The sequence below is a fragment of the Mus pahari genome, chromosome 4, assembly GCF_900095145.1.
Source record: "Mus pahari chromosome 4, PAHARI_EIJ_v1.1, whole genome shotgun sequence".
In the NCBI taxonomy this organism is placed as follows: domain Eukaryota; kingdom Metazoa; phylum Chordata; class Mammalia; order Rodentia; family Muridae; genus Mus; species Mus pahari.
Window position 1 is genome coordinate 1704755 of NC_034593.1, and position 22034 is coordinate 1726788.

At 37.8% G+C, this 22034-nt stretch overlaps 1 protein-coding gene across 3 annotated transcripts in view; it reads left to right on the forward strand.

Moving 5' to 3' along the window:
* Nucleotides 1–22034, forward strand: part of Zfhx4 (zinc finger homeobox 4) — a 201244-nt gene that overhangs the window by 22195 nt on the left and 157015 nt on the right. For 2 of the 3 annotated variants that reach the window (XM_021195658.1, XM_029537196.1), the window contains exons 2-3: nt 495–3127; nt 3972–4474. In XM_021195658.1, coding sequence (XP_021051317.1) covers nt 541–3127; nt 3972–4474 — 3090 coding nt within the window. In that variant the 5' untranslated portion in view covers nt 495–540. The remainder of the gene's footprint in view (nt 1–494; nt 3128–3971; nt 4475–22034) is intronic. The other variant, XM_021195659.1, reaches the window with a different exon arrangement.

The following is a 22034-nucleotide window of genomic DNA, read 5'->3' on the forward strand; positions in this document are numbered from 1 at the left end:
CTCTGGTTACTGCCTAATAGAGAAAAGGAAAATAAAAAAACAATCAAACAAATGAACAACAACAACAACAAAAAAAAAAACAAACAACAATGATCATTTGTACTGTCTATCTATTATTATTGTTTCGTATGAAAGTTCTTTATATTCTACTAGAATAGTCTGGATTTAAAGGTCTATACATCTGGTGCATGCCCTTTTCAAAAAACACAATGAAAAAATACCAGGATTTCTGTGACAAAATTTGGGTTTCATGTCTATACTGAGAGTGGTTTCAAAAACATCTAAGCAATTTAGATGGCCTGTGATAGCTATCTACATTAATTTGTTACATTTGCATAAAGTCTGCCTGTAATAGATAGGTATGATGGTTTTACGTTTCCCCCTCAACTTTTTAGATAGTCAAGTTTACAGGAGCTGTGAATTAGTGATGGGCTATTAGTGAGCTGTGTCATTATTTAATAAAAATGGCTTCTCTCACCTTATTTTTTATCCAGGTCCCTGACAGGCTGGATGAAATGAGATCCCCATGTAGCAATTGCCATGGAAACCTGTGACTCTCCTCCTATCTCAAGGCAGGAAAATGGGCAGAGCACATCAAAGCTATGTGGAATGACACAACTTGATAATGAGGTGCCAGAGAAAGTTGCAGGGATAGAGGCTGACAGGGAAAACAGCTCCTCCCATGACAACCTGAAAACGGAGGAGCACAAAAGTGAAGTCTTGCTGGGTTTCAGCATTGAGAATGCAGCTGCCACTCAGGTCACCTCAGCAAAGGAGATACCCTGCAACGAATGTGCCACTTCTTTTCCCAGTTTACAGAAATATATGGAACACCACTGTCCTAATGCCCGCCTTCCTGTTCTGAAGGATGATGAGAGCGAGACCAGCGAGTTAGAGGACAGTGATGTGGAAAACTTAACAGGGGAGATAGTTTACCAGCCTGATGGATCAGCTTATATAATTGAGGACTCCAAAGAAAGTGGACAGAATGCACAGACTGGGGCAAACAGCAAACTCTTTTCAACAGCAATGTTTCTGGACTCCCTGGCATCTGCTGGAGAGAAGAGTGATCAGTCTTCTTCGGCCCCTGTGTCATTCTACCCACAGATCATCAACACTTTTCATATCGCTTCATCCCTCGGGAAACCATTTACAGCCGATCCGGCTTTCCCAAATACCTCAGCATTAGCAGGAGTAGGTCCTGTGTTGCACAGTTTCCGTGTCTATGATCTCCGACACAAGAGAGAGAAAGACTATCTAACCAGTGATGGCTCAGCCAAAAACTCCTGTGTGTCCAAAGATGTCCCTAACAATGTGGACTTGTCCAAATTCGATGGTTGTGTTAGTGATGGGAAGAGGAAACCTGTTTTAATGTGTTTCTTGTGCAAATTGTCTTTTGGCTATATCAGGTCATTTGTAACCCATGCTGTACATGATCATCGGATGACTCTCAATGATGAGGAGCAGAGGCTCCTCAGTAATAAATGCATCTCCGCCATAATACAGGGGATTGGCAAAGACAAAGAACCTCTTATAAGCTTTCTGGAACCAAAAAAATCCACTTCTGTTTATCCCAATTTTTCTACTACAAACCTCATAGGACCTGATCCAACCTTCCGCGGTTTATGGAGCGCTTTTCATGTTGAAAACGGTGACTCTTTGCAGGCGGGCTTTGCCTTCTTGAAGGGAAGCGCTAGCCCTTCCAGCCCAGCAGAACAGCCGCTGGGGATCACCCACATGCCAAAGGCTGAAGTGAACCTGGGGGGGCTGTCTAGTTTAGTAGTGAACACCCCAATTACCTCTGTCTCCCTCAGCCACTTATCATCTGAGTCTGGCAAGATGTCAGAGAGCAAAGACCAAGAGAACAACTGTGAAAGGCCAAAAGAAACTACCGTCTTACACCCGAATGGGGGGTGCCCTGTCAAAAGTGAACCCACTGAACCGGGAGATGAGGATGAAGAGGATGCATATTCCAATGAACTCGATGACGAGGAAGTATTAGGCGAACTCACAGATAGTATTGGTAATAAAGATTTCCCTCTCTTAAACCAAAGCAGTTCTCCTTTATCATCCAGTGTGCTAAAATTTATTGAAAAAGGTACCTCGTCCTCCTCGGGGACTATTGCTGATGACACTGAGAAGAAAAAAAAGGCTGCCGCTGCTGGAAGAAGCAGTGGCAATGTTAATAATAGCTATAGCATTGGTGGCAAGGACTTTGCAGACGGAGGTATTAGTAGAGATGGCACCACAGCTGCTCCTCCTAGTGAAACGACCCGGGGAGAAGAGGACAGTTCAACAACACACCAGCATGGCTTCACCCCGAGCACACCTGGTACACCAGGTCCTGGAGGAGATGGTTCCCCAGGCAATGGCATTGAGTGCCCAAAATGTGACACGGTTTTGGGGTCCTCAAGGTCTCTTGGTGGTCACATGACGATGATGCACTCAAGGAACTCATGTAAAACCCTGAAATGTCCCAAATGTAACTGGCACTACAAATATCAGCAGACTCTGGAGGCCCATATGAAGGAGAAGCATCCGGAGCCAGGTGGCTCTTGCGTTTACTGTAAGACTGGACAACCTCATCCCAGGCTTGCCCGGGGAGAGAGCTACACGTGTGGCTATAAACCCTTCCGTTGTGAGGTTTGTAACTACTCTACCACTACCAAAGGCAACCTCAGTATTCATATGCAGTCGGACAAGCACCTGAACAATGTTCAGAATCTTCAAAATGGCAATGGCGAGCAGGTGTTTGGCCACTCTGCCCCAGCCCCCAACACTAGCCTCGGTGGCTGTGGAACACCCTCCCCATCCAAACCCAAACAGAAACCCACCTGGCGGTGTGAAGTTTGTGACTATGAAACCAACGTGGCGAGAAACCTCCGGATTCACATGACCAGTGAGAAGCATATGCACAACATGATGCTTCTACAGCAGAACATGAAACAGATTCAGCAGAATCTGCACCTGGGCCTCGCCCCGGCTGAGGCTGAGCTCTACCAGTACTACCTGGCTCAGAACATAGGCCTGACTGGAATGAAGCTGGAAAATCCTGCAGAGTCTCAGCTCCTGATTAACCCTTTCCAGCTCGACTCAGCCACAGCAGCGGCTCTGGCACCAGGACTTGGTTAGTACTTTCTGTTTTGTACTATTGTCCGTTTTGAATCATGTTTTCACTTGATCTCTTGTAGGAGAGCACTGACAAACGGGCTGTTCGCTAGAAAGGGCTTTCTCTTAAACTGCATAGGCAAACTGCAAACGGGCACATTACTTTAAAGCTAAGTTAAATCTAGAGAGTAAAGAGTTGAGAAATTAGTGCCAGCATACAAGAAATTTTGTCCACACTTGATAGGTCCATTAAAAATGCTAATTTACATACCTTGTTTACCATCATTAGCCATACATTTGACAGAATTTGCAGGTTTACTTGGGTGATTAGGCCCCAAGACATCAAATATAAACCATCATGATTTTATTTAAATATTTTCAAAAATATTTGAGTGGCTGTAATTGCTCATAATTAATCCTACAACAATCCCATTACCTTAGCCAGGTATTTGGGAGTATATTATAGGTAACAAGTGCAGAACCAGGCAAATCCTATCAAGCTGTAAGACAAATTGAGAAATAACAATTAGTGTTCATGTAAGTCTATCTAGGCTCTTAAATCACAAACATGTGACTGTTTTGTTATAGTATTCATCAACTTTCTTGTACGGGAAAATACAAATTTCAGGATGACATCATGCCCAGTAGGAGTAATTAAAGTTATCTGATGAGGGAATTTAGAAGTTAAAAGGGAAGATTGTAATTGACCCTGATCCAATCCTATTACAGCTTTTTATAGTTTAAGCTCTAAAGAAAGCACATTCCTTGTCAAGACCTTTTTTTTTTTTTTTTTTTTTTTAACATTCTTTCATGTGTGCTGTGTTTTCTAGTCTCTATTTTTCCTTTTAATTTTCCCCCTGTAGTAAATAATGAGCTGCCGCCTGAAATCCGGCTTGCCAGTGGTCAGCTAATGGGTGATGACCTGTCCCTCCTTACTGCAGGAGAGCTGTCACCTTATATCAGTGACCCAGCACTGAAGCTATTCCAGTGTGCTGTTTGCAACAAATTCACCTCTGACAGCCTGGAGGCTCTAAGTGTGCATGTGAACAGCGAGCGCTCTCTCCCTGAAGAGGAATGGAGAGCTGTAATTGGAGATATCTACCAGTGCAAGCTCTGCAACTACAACACACAGCTCAAAGCCAACTTCCAGCTCCACTGCAAGACTGATAAGCATATGCAGAAGTACCAGCTGGTGGCCCACATCAAGGAAGGGGGCAAAAGCAATGAGTGGAGGCTGAAGTGCATTGCCATTGGCAACCCCGTTCACCTAAAGTGTAATGCCTGTGACTACTACACCAACAGTGTGGATAAATTACGTCTGCATACTACCAATCACAGGCACGAGGCAGCCCTGAAACTCTACAAGGTAAGCCATGCCATCCATTTTCATTGGCACAGAGTAGAGAAGGGCTTTAACCCTTTCAGAGTTTGGAGAATGTAGATGGGAGGGCAGGTGCAAGGATTAAGATGCACAGTTTCTATTGCCATACACAAAGGTATATGAAATACATGCCGATGGGAACTAGGGACTTGCTCCTTGCCCCTTTTCCACCTCTCTCAGAGTCATAAATTGTTCCACTAGCTTCCTACAACAACAAAAAAAATCTTCTGGATGTTATTAGGAAAATGCTACTTTAAGGTTATGTTTTATTTATTGTTTTTACAAAACAAAAAATACCACTAAGTGTTAATGGGTGCAAGGAACAGAGGACACAGGCATGACCTATGCTGTTAATGTATCATTTATTTGGTAATAAACAAGAATGACCCAAACAGAACATTTGTGTCTGTGTACTCTTGGTGACATAGAATAAACACACTCTTGCTTAGCATCAGTTGGAAGTCTCTTCAAGAAAACTTTGCTGTTCTTTTGCATGACTATTTTCCCAACTGGTAATGTTTTCTCTCCTCCCCAAAGGGTGTAGCCTACATAAATATGCACTTAAGATGACAAGTGCTCTTTTATCTTTACTGAGAAAAACCATGCAGATATTATTCATACTTGAAAGTAATGAACAACATGTATTGCACAACTTGTCTTGATATTTTCTAATAACCCTAATGTCTGATGAATTTATTTTTTATAGTTAGTTCACTGGATTGTCTTGATGCTCTTGGTTCCTGTACAAGTGTAGCACATTCATTTCTATGATGAATAACTTGGTTACTTACTAAAAAAAAAACTTCTTTTGTCTAGAGGATATTAAATTCAGAAAATATTACAAACCATTAGTTATTGTAACAAGCTCTAAATATGATTACAAAATCCATTTTGCAAGTGTTATCTATTGATTTCTACTAGAAATCAGTGATAACTATACTATCAGGAGTCAACCAACAATTATAGTACCTATAACTTTTCTAGTCATATTTAAAATTGCAAGCACAACTACAATAGAAGATGTGGCCATGTGGGTTAGGCTCAGGAATTATTTATTTGGATTGGACTTGGGTTGTGAACTTCAGTTGTTCCCGTTTAAATTTTAGATAGATGTACTATGCACAAAACCCTACAGTCTTGATGCGAGAATTTGTAACCTTGTTCCTGCTATATTGGCACTGGGTGGATCGATAATGAAAGCATTAGATTTGGGCTGCTCTGTTTGTGGGGGAGTGCAGGCCCTAATGTAAGATGGAGTACTTCTACCTCAGGTCTGTTGAAAACAATATAAAGGATTAATTGTATTATAATTCATGGGTTTTGCAGCAACAGTTGACAACTGTTCAATTGCCTACTTTTTTTTTCTGTTGATATCTGACCTATTAAAAGTTTTAAAATACCTAGGAGAAAAAACCCAAACATTAAATGTGTACAAATAATAGATTTAGACCCTGGGAGCTATATAGAATATTCATGGACTATGTTTATATTCATTCTGTTCCTCTAACACTTTAAATTAACATGTTGTGCATAAGAGATATAAATGTATAGATTTTCTATTTTATTATTCTCAGGCAGAAACCTAGTGAAAGGGAGAGTGTGTTGTTTATTTTCTTAGAATAGGTTATTTAATAAAACTGTTTGACAATTCTTCATGTATGTATAGGGGTGTGTGTGTGTGTGTGTGTGTGTGTGTGTGTGTGTGTGTGTGTGTGTATAAATTCATGCAGTTCTTTCTATAAGCATGTGTTGGCCACCTTACTCCTGCAGGGCCATTTACAAAGTTCTAGGGTTTGTCTCAATGTTCCCTTAGAGGTACAGATGGGCAGTGACATCAAATTGATAAAGACCCATTATGATAAACACTTGATTCTAAAGACAACTGTAATGCCAAAGCACATTAGCTCCCACAAGCAGAAGATGAATACCTATCTTAAAGATCCTATAAAACATACAATGTACCCTTTGATTGCTTATCCTTTAATTAACCAAGTATACCTAATATAGTGCTTTAATGTTAATATTTAATATTGACAATTTAATATTGACAGCAGACAAAAGTTACTATGAAAAGTCACAGTAAATTCAAAGAACACCAAAAATACTTAAGTACTGAAACCTGAAACCTGTTATTTGACAATTCATCTCTTTTTAAATAATTCTAGAATAGAAAAACTAAACCTGAGTAGTTGTGTATTACACATAATATCTCCAAACTCAACTCAGGATCTGCTTGATTCAGATCCAGAGTATGCCAGGGACAGTGACGAGGACACTAGCTTGGCTCGCTTGTTTCAGAAAAAAAAAAATTGATTCATAAGTAACATTAATTGCTTTTATATGAGAACCTAACAAATTGGCTCGGGCCTGAAAAAGAATCATAGTTTATCATGTGGCTTAAATATTAAAGTTAGACTTAAAATAGTCTCATAGTTAATGACTAGACAATAATCTTCTCTATGAAATTTGTTTTTATTAAGAATTTAATTTGCTCCATTGCACATTGAGAATTATTTAGACACTAGAGGAAAGTAGCAAGCTGCATTTGTAAGACAGATACAGAGCTGCAAGAAAAGAGCTTGGCTCATTATTGACAACATATTGATTCATAATGCTCTAAATGTGGTGACATGTCAGTTCAATTTGAATAAAACACTCTACTCATTGTGCTGTCAAGTTGAAGAAGCATCACCGAAAAGAACTACGTGCCTTTTACTCCGTTTAAGGAGGTAAAGGTTAAAGGTTAAAGGTTAGCATAAAAGCATCATTTCTAGAGCTGCTTACCTTTAAACTGATCAATTTTATGAAAATCTGTATTACAGATGCTGTTTTAATGCATTTGGCAGGTTTAGGCCGATTTATCATTAGATGCAAGGTAGTAAAAAAGTTATTTATTTTAGATAATCAGAACAATACCTCTACCTTTATGTTTAAGGTAGATGGCTTGTGGGCTACAGTACTTTGGCAAGGAACCCAGAGACAGAATGTGTTGATGGTCTTTCCATATGGGAAATAAATAAATGTTATGTATATTGCTAACAATGTCTGGAAAAAATACCATTATGTTGATTTCTAAAGATGACTAGGGAAACAAACAGAACTCTGTTCACTTTTGGCACTGTTACTTCCCTAGGAATTTTTTTTCTAAAAACCAATTCTGTCATTGTTTAAAAATCTTCCTCATTTTTTTCAGTGAAGTTCTCTGAAGTTCTAAAACGATCTTATCTTGACTTTTTTTTTCTCCAAAAACTGTAACAATGAAAGCAAATTGGTCAAGGAAAAGGAAATAGAAAAGAAAAAAAAAATTCATTATCTTTAATCTTCTCTTTTAATGTCTGAATGCATATTTAAAGTGAAGCTAATAAATGCTAAGTGTGCAGACAGTTAAAATTGGTCTTGCAAGTTAATAACCATAGATATACATATGTAAACATGTAACCGTGGTTTTAAGGTCGTCAATGTACGAGGCTAAACTATAATTTTTAAAATTTCATGCTTTTATAGTCTCTTAAAAGTTTGGTTTTCACATGCTGGGTCCTTACTAAATGTTTGTGTGATGTCAGAAACTAATTAAGCACCTGAGGAGTAGCTGAAGGGCCCCCTTCACTTTCTCTCAGCCTTCATCTTAAAAATGCATTCTAATTTGCTCTGCTTCTGTAATGAACTCTGACATTTTCTGACAAGTCCAGTGGAAAGTTGTAATGATAGCTACCTAGCATTATACATGAGAGTTGGGACAATCAAGGAAACTTTGAGCAGTATTCCAGACTACCCTGGAGAACGTTCTTGCCTTTGTGAAGCTGGCTTTTCTGGCCACCCTATTGACTTAACTATTGCCCTGGGAGGGGCTTGCCTCTGCTTAGCTCTCCATGCCCTCTGACAGCCCTCCTCCTCCTTGTGAATGAAGGAGTGTTCACAAATTTCTTGGTTCAAAGTCAAAAGCTTAACTACATGAGGAGTTTTCCTCCTTGCCTCTGCTCAGAGTGAGGCAAAGGAGGCTGAGTTTCTCAATGCTGTTTTGCTATTTGGATTTCACAACAGCTAAAAGCACTGAAGCACCAGCCTGCCGCTGTGATGAGCCATGACACACACATGAGGCTTATTCCTCGGTACTTACAGGGTAGCACTGACCCAAGGAACAGTTTTCAATGTTTCTCATTATTTGTGATATAAAGAAAGGTTAAGAACTAAAACTCAAGGGGAAGGGAGAATGGCCATAGAAGACAATGAAGGATGCACATTGAGGAGTGTGTGCATAGGATATAGACCAAACACAGAATAATTGGCATTGCCTACTCCTTTGCTGTAATTACTAGTAGAAAATACTGAATGATTTGAAGGTATCAGTAGCCACTGGTGTTTTCATAACTATATGCTCAAGTCCAACTTTGCAATTTAAAATCCAATAAACCAGATATGTAGCATTTTAGTCACCGGTGTCACTGTGTGATGGTGACAGCTCGTAGGAGATGGTGTAGTATACATTTGCATAAAAGTCATTGTGTAAAAGGAAATTGCAGTATGGGGATGCTGTGAGAAATCCAAGCAGGTTTTTCTTAATCTTATTCTAGACATTTGTTTAGATGAAGAAACCTGTTTTCAGAGATAAAAGTTATTCTTTTCCCTCAGTAAACATTAAACTGGATATTGAAATATTTTTGTACTTTTTTGTATTAGTTTCATATTAATGTTCATTTCAAGGTAGAAAAGCAGTATGAAATTTAATAATAGTTGTAGGAGTTTTTGGTAAGTAATCACAATTCAAATTATTCCATTCTATTCTCATATTATACTACAAGCAAAGGTTGAAAAAGTAATTTCTACAGTAGACCAATCCATGCTAGCATAATATTTAGAACTAAGAAATACACAGATCAAATAAAGGGAAACTAGATAACTAAAAAGACTAATAAATCATGGGTTCAGATCACACTGTAATTGGTTGGCCCTTCTGACTACACAGCCTTCTAAGCATGATGTTTCCTGAACCGCAGCCATGTGCAAACCAGGCCACTTCAGTACATATGTAGACTTCTATAACTGCATTCATGTGGCAAGTACTAAAGTATACTGTGAGTTGAGAATCTTTTTTCACCCCCAAGGCAAGAAAAATAACCCCAAAGTTATTAAATATAAACATGTTAATCCCCAGAGATGATTAATTTTAGCCAGTCTTATATCTATGTCAGGGTACATAAAATATCAATGTGAAATTGTTATCAAACCTAGGCAGGATTTTTATTTTAAAAAAAGAAAATATGGCATCAATGGCTCCTGTCGTTGTTTTCTGTATGATTGTCCTTACACTGTGCTTCTGTCTCCCTATATGTGTTACCGAGCCACTCTGCTTCCCACCTGGATCTTCTACTCATGAAGTACTCCATATTGCAAGCTTAGCTAACTTCCTCAGCAAATCTAAGTACGCATTCTTTTAATTAAGGGAAACAGAAGCATCAGCAGTTGTAAATGCCTTTCTAGTTTTTCTTTTTCTTTTTTTTTTCAGAATGAGCTGTTGTTAATGTATTTCCTCGCTCTGGAAAAATTTCATAGAGAAATCCCCTTTCTTAGAGTTTCTTCCATTTATTGCTTCTGAACACACACACACAGCCACTGCTGCTGCCACCATACAAACACACCTCAGAAATTTAGTCAACAGTTTGACAATACTGTTCACTCTCGGTCTCAGGAACAAGTCAACTTGTACTTTAAAATTCACACACTTTTGTATTTTATGCTCATTCAGCCTAACCTGGAATGTTAGCCCACTTATCCAGAAATATTAAATGGCTTCTATGTGACCCGTCCTGAGGTCTTTCAGGTAAAATGAACCAAGTGTCATCACATAATTCTTGACTCTCATGAGAATTTTTTTTGGCTTAATCTGTCCCTTTCCCATGGAGCTGGTATGCAGTTGTTGAAGCACTCAAGACCTGGTACACAAAAGTGCAACCACAGTCATATGTTCTGCAGGCCTCATTCTGCTGAAAGGGTCTTGGCCTGGGGTGGAGTGAGGAGGAGCTAGCATGTGTGTAATGACCACAGTTCTGCTTCCAGAACATCTGGCCTCCCCAAGCCCTACTGCAGATGCTTTAGCAAGTCTGCTTTGAGACTGTGCCCATGCTAAGGTGGAATTCACACAGATATGGAGATGCATTAATTATTCAGACAAGTCAAGCACTAGAGATGATTTCTCCTCACACTGTCCGGTGCTTTCGTCCTGAGAGGATGGGATTTATTACGAGTGAACCATGAGGTATAGCAACCCCTTACCATCAGGAAATGTTTCCATGGACTCTGTAACCTAGATGCATTGATTGATTCTGACACAGCTTCACTATTTGAAGAAGACCTAGGTGATATGCTACTTCCTGTCTCCAATAAGCAGAGAAGCATTTATTGAGCACTTACTGTAGATCAGGCACTGGGTTTAACTGCATGGTGAGTCTGTCCATTAAGGTGATAGTAAGATGACTTCCTAAGTGTTGTGAAGAGACAGGGTTTTCTGAGATTGTATTTTCAAATACGATTCTTCACAATTGCACATAAATTTTGGACTCAGGGACATTCATAAAAATTACAAGTTCAATCTGGCTATGCCAAGTTTCCCTGCTTTTTCCATCTACACTTAGTAAAAGTCTGAATGATCCAAGTATCTTGAATTGTCCATAAATACACAATAATCCTATTTGTGTATTTTGGGATACTCTACTGTACTGCATAGTAACACTTTACATATCAGTATAAGATGATATGTAACAAGTTTAATTCAAGAAAGAGCTTTCATTGGTTGACACATTCATAGTTATTCTTGAAATACAAGCATGCTTCTCTGTGTTGTTGAAAAAATGCTATGAGTCCTGGAAACACACATAAAAACAATTTACAGTGCCGTGAGAGCTCCCATCTAAAGGGACGTCATCATGTTGACTTGTTATACAGTTACTATCACCGATAACAGCTATGCATATCAATACTTGTGTACATTTGGTTATACAATATTTAATAATTTGATGTCTTGTGAGCTGTGGTGACACATACTTATAATACTGAGGTAGGGAAGTTTTGAGTCTCACAGTGAGATCCTGTTGTGAGAAAGGACATGAAAGAAAACAAATACTGCTTTTTCTACCTATATCATATAATGTGTGTAAGTATAGTGTGCATATTAAAGCATATGGGAAGAGATTCAGCTAAAACCTTTTAATCAATGGAAGTATTTGATAGCATGGAAATTATATTGGCCTCTCATCTTGGGAAAGGAGTAAGTTGGTATGATATTTGTCCTTCAAGCAAATTGTGCTTGTGCTTGTGTGTGTGTGTGTGTGTGTGTGTGTGTGTGTGTGTGTGTGTGTGTGTGTGTGATAGTCTCTGTGTATGCAGGTAGAAATATCTACACAAACACATCCACAAATATTGAAAGAGGCCAGAGGTATGCATCAGGTGTTGAACTTTGTTGCTCTCTACTTTTATTTATTGAAGTAGGGTCTTACACTGAACCTGATGCTCATGGATTCAGTTAAGGTGGTTGGTAATGAGTTTCATGGGTTCTGCTGTTTCAACCCTCACTATTAGGGTTACATCAGCATGGTAGGCTCTTTCTGTGGAGATGGGGAACCTAAACTTAGGTCCTCATTCTTGAGCAGGAGGTATTTTGGAGACCAAGCTGTCTTTTCAGACCCCCCCCCCCAGGCAGTTTTTAAGAGGTAGTACAGAGGACGCTTGAGGTTGAGGGAATATATACCCAGGTATTTGATGATGGAAATGAACGGAAAATAAGGTAGGGAGTGCAAAGATAGACTCAAATGCATGGCAACATCAGTTTAGATGAACACCCTTTACACTTTAGTAATATTGATTACTTCTTTTGTAACTATGTATTCTGTTTTAAAAGATCTTCATTTATCAGTGGAATCAGTATATGATTAATGATATACTGAGGAAACTCTTCCTAAAAGTATTTCTTTGTATAATGCCAGATAATCTATTGACAATGAAACCATATTGAGAATTTGTTTTTCTACTTTTTGCCTTTTACAATTGCACTACTCTCTGAAGAAAGAACATGTACTAAACAAAATTAGAATTCAAATGTTATATTACATTGTCTCATCACTCTTCCAAATACTTAAATACAACCATTCATACTTCAGCATGCAAGAGGACCAAGATTCAGGGGGTTCACAGCTTCTCACAGAAAGTAAGACTTGCCCTGTGCCTGTGTCATCAATAAGAAAACCTTTGTATGTTTGAGAACAGCAGAAGCGAGGTGCAGGGAAGGCAGAGAAGCTGGCAGCTGATAAGCTTTGGGTCTTCATCACCATCATGATGGGTATCATTTTCAGATCTTTAAACCAGTACGTTTCCTAAAGTGTAGTAGGGAGAATGCTACTGAACCAATAGGTCTGTATACACAAATGTCATGCGCTGAAGTGACATTCTTAAACCAGTCATCTATTAGCCAGAGGGGAAACATATAGTTAAGCGGTCACCTGACTATTTCCTATAACTATGGAATTCTTCTGCTTTTAGCAATGTCCTTGTATTGGCATGTTTGGGTGTTTGGTATTGACTAATACAATACAGGATTGACTAATCTAATATTTATCACTTTTAATGTTGGAGCTTGCAAGTTAAGCCCTTCTTGGTGGCTGCATTAATTCATTCATGTCACTAGGCTGTGATGTTCTAATGGTCTCCCACTAGCCTGACAAAGGAGATGGTGGAATGTAGCTGGTGCTGTGGCCAGAACAGCTGGAACAGTCTGTCACCTAGAGGGAGCTGTGGCCGGAACAGCTGGAATGGTCACTCACCCAGAGTGTGGGCCACCTCTCTTTTTTCCTAGCATCTTTAAACCTCATGGAGGAGTCCTAATCACCTGTAACCTATCAGGATTGTTTAAAATAGGGTGTTGCTTTGAATTATTATTATTTTTGTATTTTTATATTTTATTTCTCTCTTTAAACCATTGTATATTTTTGTGAACCAGAGCATCATTTATCCCAACCTAACATCTATTCTTCCTCTATCTTCTCTTCCCTTTTTTAATCCTTGAATTCGGCCTTTATTTATTTTTATTTTATCTTTTGGTTCATTTTAAGATTCCTAGGGTTACACCTCCTACGTATGTTGGTGGTCTCCCTTCCTACCTCTGTTCCCTTCAAACATTTGCCAAATATTTCAATGTGAAACCCAGTCTCCTTATGTTGTCTGCTCATAGAGATGTTTGAAGAAACTTGAACCTACTTGACTCTGTAGATTTGTTTGGTCATTCACCTAAATGTTGACCACATGTATTGACACAATGGTCTTTTATTGAAAAGTGAGAATTGTCTGAATTTTGGAATTTTGGAATTGGTGTGTGTAAAGTAGTTTAGAACAGTTGTTATCTCTGTTGGATATAGTTTTCCAAGACTATTACTACTTCTAATTGTCCATTAGGCAAGCCTAAGAAGAACACCATCTTATTGAAGACATATATCCTCAGAGATTAAAATTGTCCAGTGTTCACCTGTGAGATACTGGGTACCAAGTCTTTTTGCCATCACTTCTACAGTCCATTTGTAAGACATCTTTGTCAATGTGCTATTAGCACTGACCAGAGATTTTCTAGAGAATTAATCGTGGTGCCTTTAAAGCAAGATTCACAACCAGTGGAGAATTATGCAAATATCAGAATTTGTCATTGAGCATTTACTCTTTTGATGTATTTATGTTATATAGCAATTGAAAAGGCTGAAACTCTTGTTTACATTGTAATTTTAAAATTACTATGTTTTAAGAAGAAGAATTTCAATATCTTTTGAGAAATAATTGGTGAAATCAAGTTGTCATCATAATTATATCATCATTATCATCATCATCATCATCATGCAGTAAGAATTAACTCTAGCATGGGAAGAAATTCAAGGAAGAAATACTGTTTCATTATTGCATTTTTGTTTGCTTACATTTTTGTTATAAAAATCAAGTGACTAAAACCAATATTTGTGAGGAAGCATCAAATATTTCAGTGATGACAATTCTTTAAGAATCTCCTTCCAGTCTCATAAACAAATTATTTAAAAATAGATACAAGGATGCTATTATTTGAATTTGGTATCCCATATTTTGAATATTTTGTCCCCAGTTGATGGTACCTTGTTTTGTTTTGTTTTTGTTTGTTTGTTTTTCTGAGACAGGATTTCTCTGTATAGCCCTGGCTATTCTGGAACTCACTGTGTAGACCAGGCTGGCCTCAAACTCAGAAATCCACCTGCCTCTGCCTCCCTAGTGCTGGGATTAAAGGCATGCACCACCACCACCTGGCTGATGGTAACTTGTTAAGAGAGATTGAGAGATGATGTTTAGCTGAAGGAGGTGGGAGATGTATTATTCTTGACCTCTTACTAGTGCTCTCTCTGCTTTCTGGCACACCCTGATGTGAACCCAGCTTCCCCATCCTGCCTTTCTCACTATTGATGGAGTAGGATTCCCCACAACTCTTTGAGCTAAAACAAGTCTTTCCCCTCAAGCAGTTTTTGTCATGCAGTTTGGTTGTAAAATACACAATTAACTTATACAAAGGAAAGTTATAAGTAGCCTTTCTTTAGAGTAATTCAGTCTTTCATCCTTTTGTTGTCTTAAGTATTGGGAAACCCAAAGTGATCTTTCTGAAGACCTACTTAGATTTAGAGCATTACTTTTTAATATTTAGCTGGATGTACTTCTGCCTTTTACTCACACATTAGCAAGAGAGTTAATTTCCCAACTAATCACACATTTAGATGTGTGATTCAGAATAGATTAGCAAGTATGGTTTCCTGCAAACACTTGTACTACGTACTGGGCCACTTTTTTCCCTCCTTTTGGAACTATGGTCCTTAGTGATAGCAACTTGATGATCTTAAAACAATGGAAACAGAAGATGTTTGTGAAAATCAGATGCACACATGCACACAGATAGACTTTTCTCCAAATGAGCAATTTAACTCTTTCAGTGAACAGAGAAAATGTGCATGTGTTTAGGGTCACATGTTTAAGGTACTAAAAACAAGGAAAATATACTTTAGTTGGTATATTCTGTATGTATCGCTATAGCCTGACTTATAAGTATGTTACTCAAATCATGGAATAAATTTTCTACATGTGTACATAGGGATGGCAGGGTAGGAAAGGAGACGGGAGGGCTTGAAAATGTATTAAAATTATTAAAATTTATGAAGATCATGATTTAATCAGTAATATTTATTTTGTTTTGAAGTAGATTGCAGGAACTTATTCCTGTACACTGTGGTTTTGGTCCTTAGAGATAATAATCCTTTGATGATACTGTACAAGAGTCAGTAGCAAGTACTAAAGAGTTCTGAATGTACACATGACTAATCAAAGGTTCAGGGAACAGGACATGATTTGGTAAATGTCATAGGTTCTCCAAAAGGTAAATGGCACATGGAGCCTTTCTGCCACAAGCCAGGCAGATCTGAGCCCAGCCTTGGAGAAGGCAGCTTTTCATAAAGGGTTTTGCACTAAGTCTATTCTTTTCCTGCTTCCTATTGTTTACAATTCTGTCCCGTTATGTAACCTAGCCTCTTCTCCAATTGCAGCCATGTGTTACCATACAAGGCAGTTAGGTATTCTGGTTTCAAATAAATGAATAAGCTCATGCTGAAGGTCTAAACTCAAATGCAAACCTTCATCAACGCAGAAGGTAAAAATCAAGCTCAAAGGATAAAAGAATTGCTCATGGTCTCTTTAGTTATAGCTTGAACTCAAACTCTGCACAGAGTCAGCATAGTCTGGTACAAAATGAATTGTATGGCATGTCAGTATTGGAATGCATTCTAATTGGGATGAGAGAATTATGGCATAGAAATAGAATTATTTCTACAGAAAAAAAAAAGAATTTCTTTTATTGTTTTTCTTTTAAAGTAAAATGTTTCTCAAATTGATCCCTACCCAGTTAGTACTCTGTCCTTTCTTTGGTCTTAAAATAACAACAAATAGATACTCAGAGGTATTGAAATATAAGCACTCGGGCAATAACAAAAGAAGGTAGGAATTCCAGTGTTTAATCTAAGCATCCAATTGTTGAGGAAACAGTGACAAATGATCACTGAAAGTTGTTATAAGATAGAGCAGGAAGAAGCATAATTTATATGTCATAAAGACTGGTGTGTTTAGCTTGTGAAGAACATTGAGCCTTGCCTCTGTTTTCTGTGCCTGTTAGCAGTAAAAAAAATTATATTTGTAAGGACTTGATTGAAATATGGATCGTATTCTACTATTTCATTGACTTATAATGCAATTGAAGAGTATTTAAAATATTTAAAAATTATATAATCATCCTTATAATTGACTTTGGAGTATTTTCCTCAGCTGAAAAGGAAATCTTGTACTAATTTAGTTGCCCACAACCTTCCTGAACTCTCACTCCCATGGCTCTGGGTAACAGCTAATTGCCTTCTGTCTCTATAAACTTCATTAGTATTATTATTATTATGCCACCTGTCTTAATGAAGAAATTTCTTAGTAGCATTTATTGAGCATGGATTCAGTGGTGACAAAATAATATCATATGTTCTTCATGTTCCTTTTTTTTAGACTTAAAACGTAAATTTCTAATCATATGCACTCAAGTATCTCTGTGTTGAATATGCAAATATAAATGCAAATGCCTATGGAGGCCAGACAAGGGTGTCAGACTCCAGAGCCAGAGTAACAGGTAGTTGTAAGCTGTCCTGTAGGTCCTGGGAGCCAAACTTCAGTCTTCTGAGTCATTTCTCTATCCCCAGTAAGATGTTAAATATATCAAATTATTGATACATCACAACTTCTCTTATATGTATGTATAGCTACTAGGAAAGTTTGAAGATGAAATCAATATAAATGAAAATTTAATTGATTAAGCTCATATAGCTAGTAACTCTGAGGACTAAATTAGATTTGAATTCAGTGTGACTTGAGGCCTTCTATCATTATTCAGGAAATTTATCATGGTAAAGACACTTCATTGCAATAGTGCCTAGCCAGGAGAGTTCTGTTTATGTCATAAAGACATGAAGTATTGGAGTGACTGTCTTAGATGTTCATGGTAGGGGCACATCCCTTGAGGAAAAGAAAAGTCATAATAAGACAGATGGAGATGTAGAGATGGCAAGTTATCAAAACTTTGGATAGTAAAATGCAGGCTTCACCTTTTGAATGTCTGAGTGTTAACTATTTCATTTATAATACATTTTTTCACTGCCTCAAAATTAGCCATTTATTTTGGTCACACTATAATTTTGAAAATATTTACCAACTGGATTTCTTGTGATACCTAAAAATTAATGCTTTTAAGATAGCTTATATCTACTAAAACATAGGTCTGTTATACTGATAATTTAATAATGCACAGATATTTATTTATCACATTGGTAGACAAACACTGTGCTGAACTCCAAAGACAAATAGACAGCCATAGAGGAACTATGAGGAACTTCCTGCCCTCAGTAAATTTACCATGGTTTAGAAGGAATGATGTGCATTTTCTCTGTTTTTTTTTTTTTTTTTTTTTTTTTTTTTTTCTTCTGGGCTATCCCCATTCAACTCCCTAGGTTCCAGTTTGAAGCAATGACTTTGGTAGTTTATATAATATATTTAGCAGGGTTTGTGCCATCATGGCATTAGGAAATGCCATGTATATATAGATATAGAGTTTTTAAAAATCTTTTAAAGAAGTACCAAAAATACCTAGTAACAGGAATTCAGTCTTTCGACTCCTTTGCTTCTACCTATATGGTGTCTACAGAACATTGTTTTTACATTTCCACAATAGTATGGATGTAAACAAGTATTTCTCAGAGTATTACTTGCAACATGAGAGTTATTTTTCTCTTTTATAGGCATGGAAAATAAATAATCTATATTCTCTATATAATATAATAAGAAAGGTAAAACAGCCCTAGTATTTTACCTGTTGCTATTCTAGACACTACCCTATTAGATTAAAATAATTACTCATTTTCCTTGAGGTTTCCAATTCTCAGAGACCTCATCTTCATAAGGCTTGTTGATATGGGCACAGGGCAGACAGGGGTTAGGCTGCCAGTGTTCCTAAGGACCTTGCTATGACACAATTCTTTCTGTTTAATGCAAATAACTGAAAGAGATGTTCTGCAGGAGATCATGGTAATTTTATATATTATTTTATGATAAAAGATTCTCCAAACTGCTTTATGAGTTGGAAATAGAAAAACTGAACCATAGGTTGTTGAGGTCAGCAGCTGTATCATGAAGACCTGGGTAGATTAATAAGTTTGGACAAGGGTAGGTATCACTTTTGGTGCCCCCTATTATTAATTAATTAAGGGTGAATTTTGAATAGAGCATGTTAGATGATATCTTAGTCAAAGAAATCTACTCATAGCACTGTAGTTTTCTGTGCAATAATCAACAAAATTTAAAAGAAGGTCTATGTCTTCCATTGTCAAATTGTCAAAGTGGCTTTCTCCTCATTATGTTTTTTTTTTTTTTTCCAATTATTTTTGTGCCTTAGTTAGTATATTAGTAGTGGAATGAACCCCCTTCCCTAAGCTCTTAATGAGTTCCATAGATCTTAATTATGGTACAAAAATAGCTCTGAAAATGTATTCCATGATGAAAACTTTTCTTACATGTTTAGAATGTTATCTTTAGCTACTGGCATAGATTTGTGTATTGGCGATAACTTCTTTCTTGGTATCTGCAAGGCACTTTTATTTTCATTTTCTGTAAGTACACTTGCTCACTACTTGTACCTGCAAGTTCACCTGAAAGTCCATACCTACCTTTATCTCCATCACTGGCCTTCGGATGGAGTTTGCTTTGAAGGAAAATGCAGCTATATTCATCAACTTAAAAAGTGATGACTACAGCTCAAAGAAAATAAAAAAGGGTTGTGTTTCTTTCAATGTGTTTCCCCTTCTATGTCCATTCTTTCCAAGAAGTTTGTCTTCAGAAAGGGAGTCATGCATGACACTTTAAATGCTAATTTTCAAGGCTGCCAAGTAAGAATTTACAAAGGAATAGTTAGGAAGTGAAGCTCACAATTGTTTAAGGAACCTAAGAAGCCTTGTAGGCTGATGCATCTTTTAATTTACTTTCTGGGATGTTTCGGCCTCCACACTCTCTATACTATGGATTCTGAGTTACAAATAAATTTTGAAAAGGAGGATTAACTTAATAGTCTTTGAAATCTTAATAAACTTAATCATGTAATCATGTCTGGGTGTCCAATACTCAATTTATGTCCAGCCTTAACAAATATCTTTTTTTGTTTGTTTTTTTTTTTTGTTTGTTTGTTTGTTTGTTTTTTTCGAGACAGGGTTTCTCTGTGTAGCCTTGGCTATCCTGAAACTCACTCTGTAGACCAGGCTGGCCTCAAACACAGAAATTTGCCTGCCTCTGCCTCCCAAGTGCTGGGATTAAAGGTGTGCACCACCACGCCCTGCAACAAATATCTTAAATTACAAATGTACTTATATATTACTTTGCTATTTTTGCTTTTTTAAAAAAAATTAGGGATGTGTATTTTCAGGTAGTTTTCCTATAAATATGAAAATGGGCTAATTTTTATTTTTATACGGAGAGATGGCGAAACTACCCATTGTAAGCACCTTAGTTTGTTCACTCTTTTTAGTTATTTGTTCATTGAAAGCCTGTGCTGCCAGGACCCATTAGGTAACAAGGATCTAGCACCAGGCAGCAGAGATAAAGGTCTTGCTCTGGCAGAGCAGATGGATGCTTTTGGTTTGGAATGCACACCTATGTCATTAGTACCTTGCCATTTGTACAAGTTGACTTCTTCAAATCTTAGGAGAAAATGAAGAATCTGAGACACTATTAAGGAAGAAGGGAGCAGAAATAAGGTAGTTTCTTTCAATATTGATAATATAAAATGTTTTTGTCACTACTATGATAAAAGGAATTATTACATTATTATTGGAACAAGTGCATGTATACCACAAAGGATAATGTCATCTATGATTGCTCAAGTGCTGTCTTCTGTGTGTATTAAGACAGAGTTTCTCAATGTCCTGGAACTCAGGCATCCTCCTATCTCTGCTTCTCCAGAAAGAGTATTGCATAGATCCCATTTCTGCCATGTGTAGCTCTTGGTCCATGGATTCCAAGGGACTGAACTCAGTTCCTCATACTTAAGGTGAACCCTCAACTGACTGTGATTTGAGCCAAGTCTTGACATAAAAAAAATTTAAAAGCACTATTGTTGGAGAGCAAATATTTACAAACTTTTAGAGTCCTGAAATGCCATGTAAAAATGTGCTCTAAAAATACCTTTCCCCCCAGCTGGCAGGTTTGAACAGAATATGATACAGAATGCTAGATGAAATGAAATTCAATAATAGACTCCCTGTTGAATGTTTGAAAATACACTGATGACATGGCCACAACTTCTGCCAATGTACTCTACAAAACTCTATTTAAAGATACAGTTGTGGTAGTCAGCCAAATTTGTGTGCTCTAGAGGATTGTATAGCTTCCTTGCAGAGTGGCCATGGTGGCAACACTCACTACAAGTATTAACTCGGCACAGATCCAGAATCCTCAGCTGGTACTCTCATCTGAAGAATCCTTCAGGGATGTGGCTCTTGCTAAGGTTGGCTTCATGAAGCCATCCCATGCATTGTCTCTGCTTGGTGCCTCATTTGGCCCAGAAGGACTGGAGTCTGACATGCTTTTGTTTATCAACATCCCACTTCAGTGGGATAAAACGCCAAATCTTATGATGTGCATGGAGATGCACACCTTTTAATCGTAACACTCGGGAGGCAGAAACAGGCAGATTCCTGTGAATTTTAAGCCAGACTGGTCTACAGGGCAAGGTTTATTACAGCCAGGCACTGTCTCAAAAACCAAACAAACAAAACTGTACTAATAAAAATGCTCTTTTGTTACTGTTGTTGAAGTTTTGTGACTTAGGTTAGCTGTTAAGAGAAGAAATCACCTTGGGAGGCAGAGGCAGGTGGATTTCTGAGTTCGAGGCCAGCCTAGTCTACAAAAAGAGTTTCAGAACAGCCAGGGCTATACAGAGAAACCCTGTCTTGGAACCCCCCCCCCCAAAAAAAAAGACAAGAAATCACTTTTTATGTCCTGAAGTAGGAACACACACACACAGAGGCATGCACACACAAACAACATGTCAAGCATGCTGGGTTGAATTTTGTAGGAATGTATTTTTATGGAAACATTTTTAGGAATAGTGCTTTGCCTGTTTGTAGTTGCAGAAATCCACTTTCCCTGTACAGGAACATATCCCTAGGCCATATATATTCTGTTTTCTAAAAGGGAATCTTATGAGTCTCACGGGAGCAGACTTACATAGGCCTGCCAGGGTGCATGCTCATTTGTAACCAACTTTAATGATTCTGCAAATTTTATGTCATCTTGCTATTCTTTGAAGAAAGATTCTGTGGCTTGTTTTTAGACCTCTGTTCTAGAAGAGTAAATAGAGATATAAATGTGTGCAGAGGTGGATGGTGTGTGTGTGTGTGTGTGTGTGTGTGTGTGTGTGTGTGTGTGTGTGTGT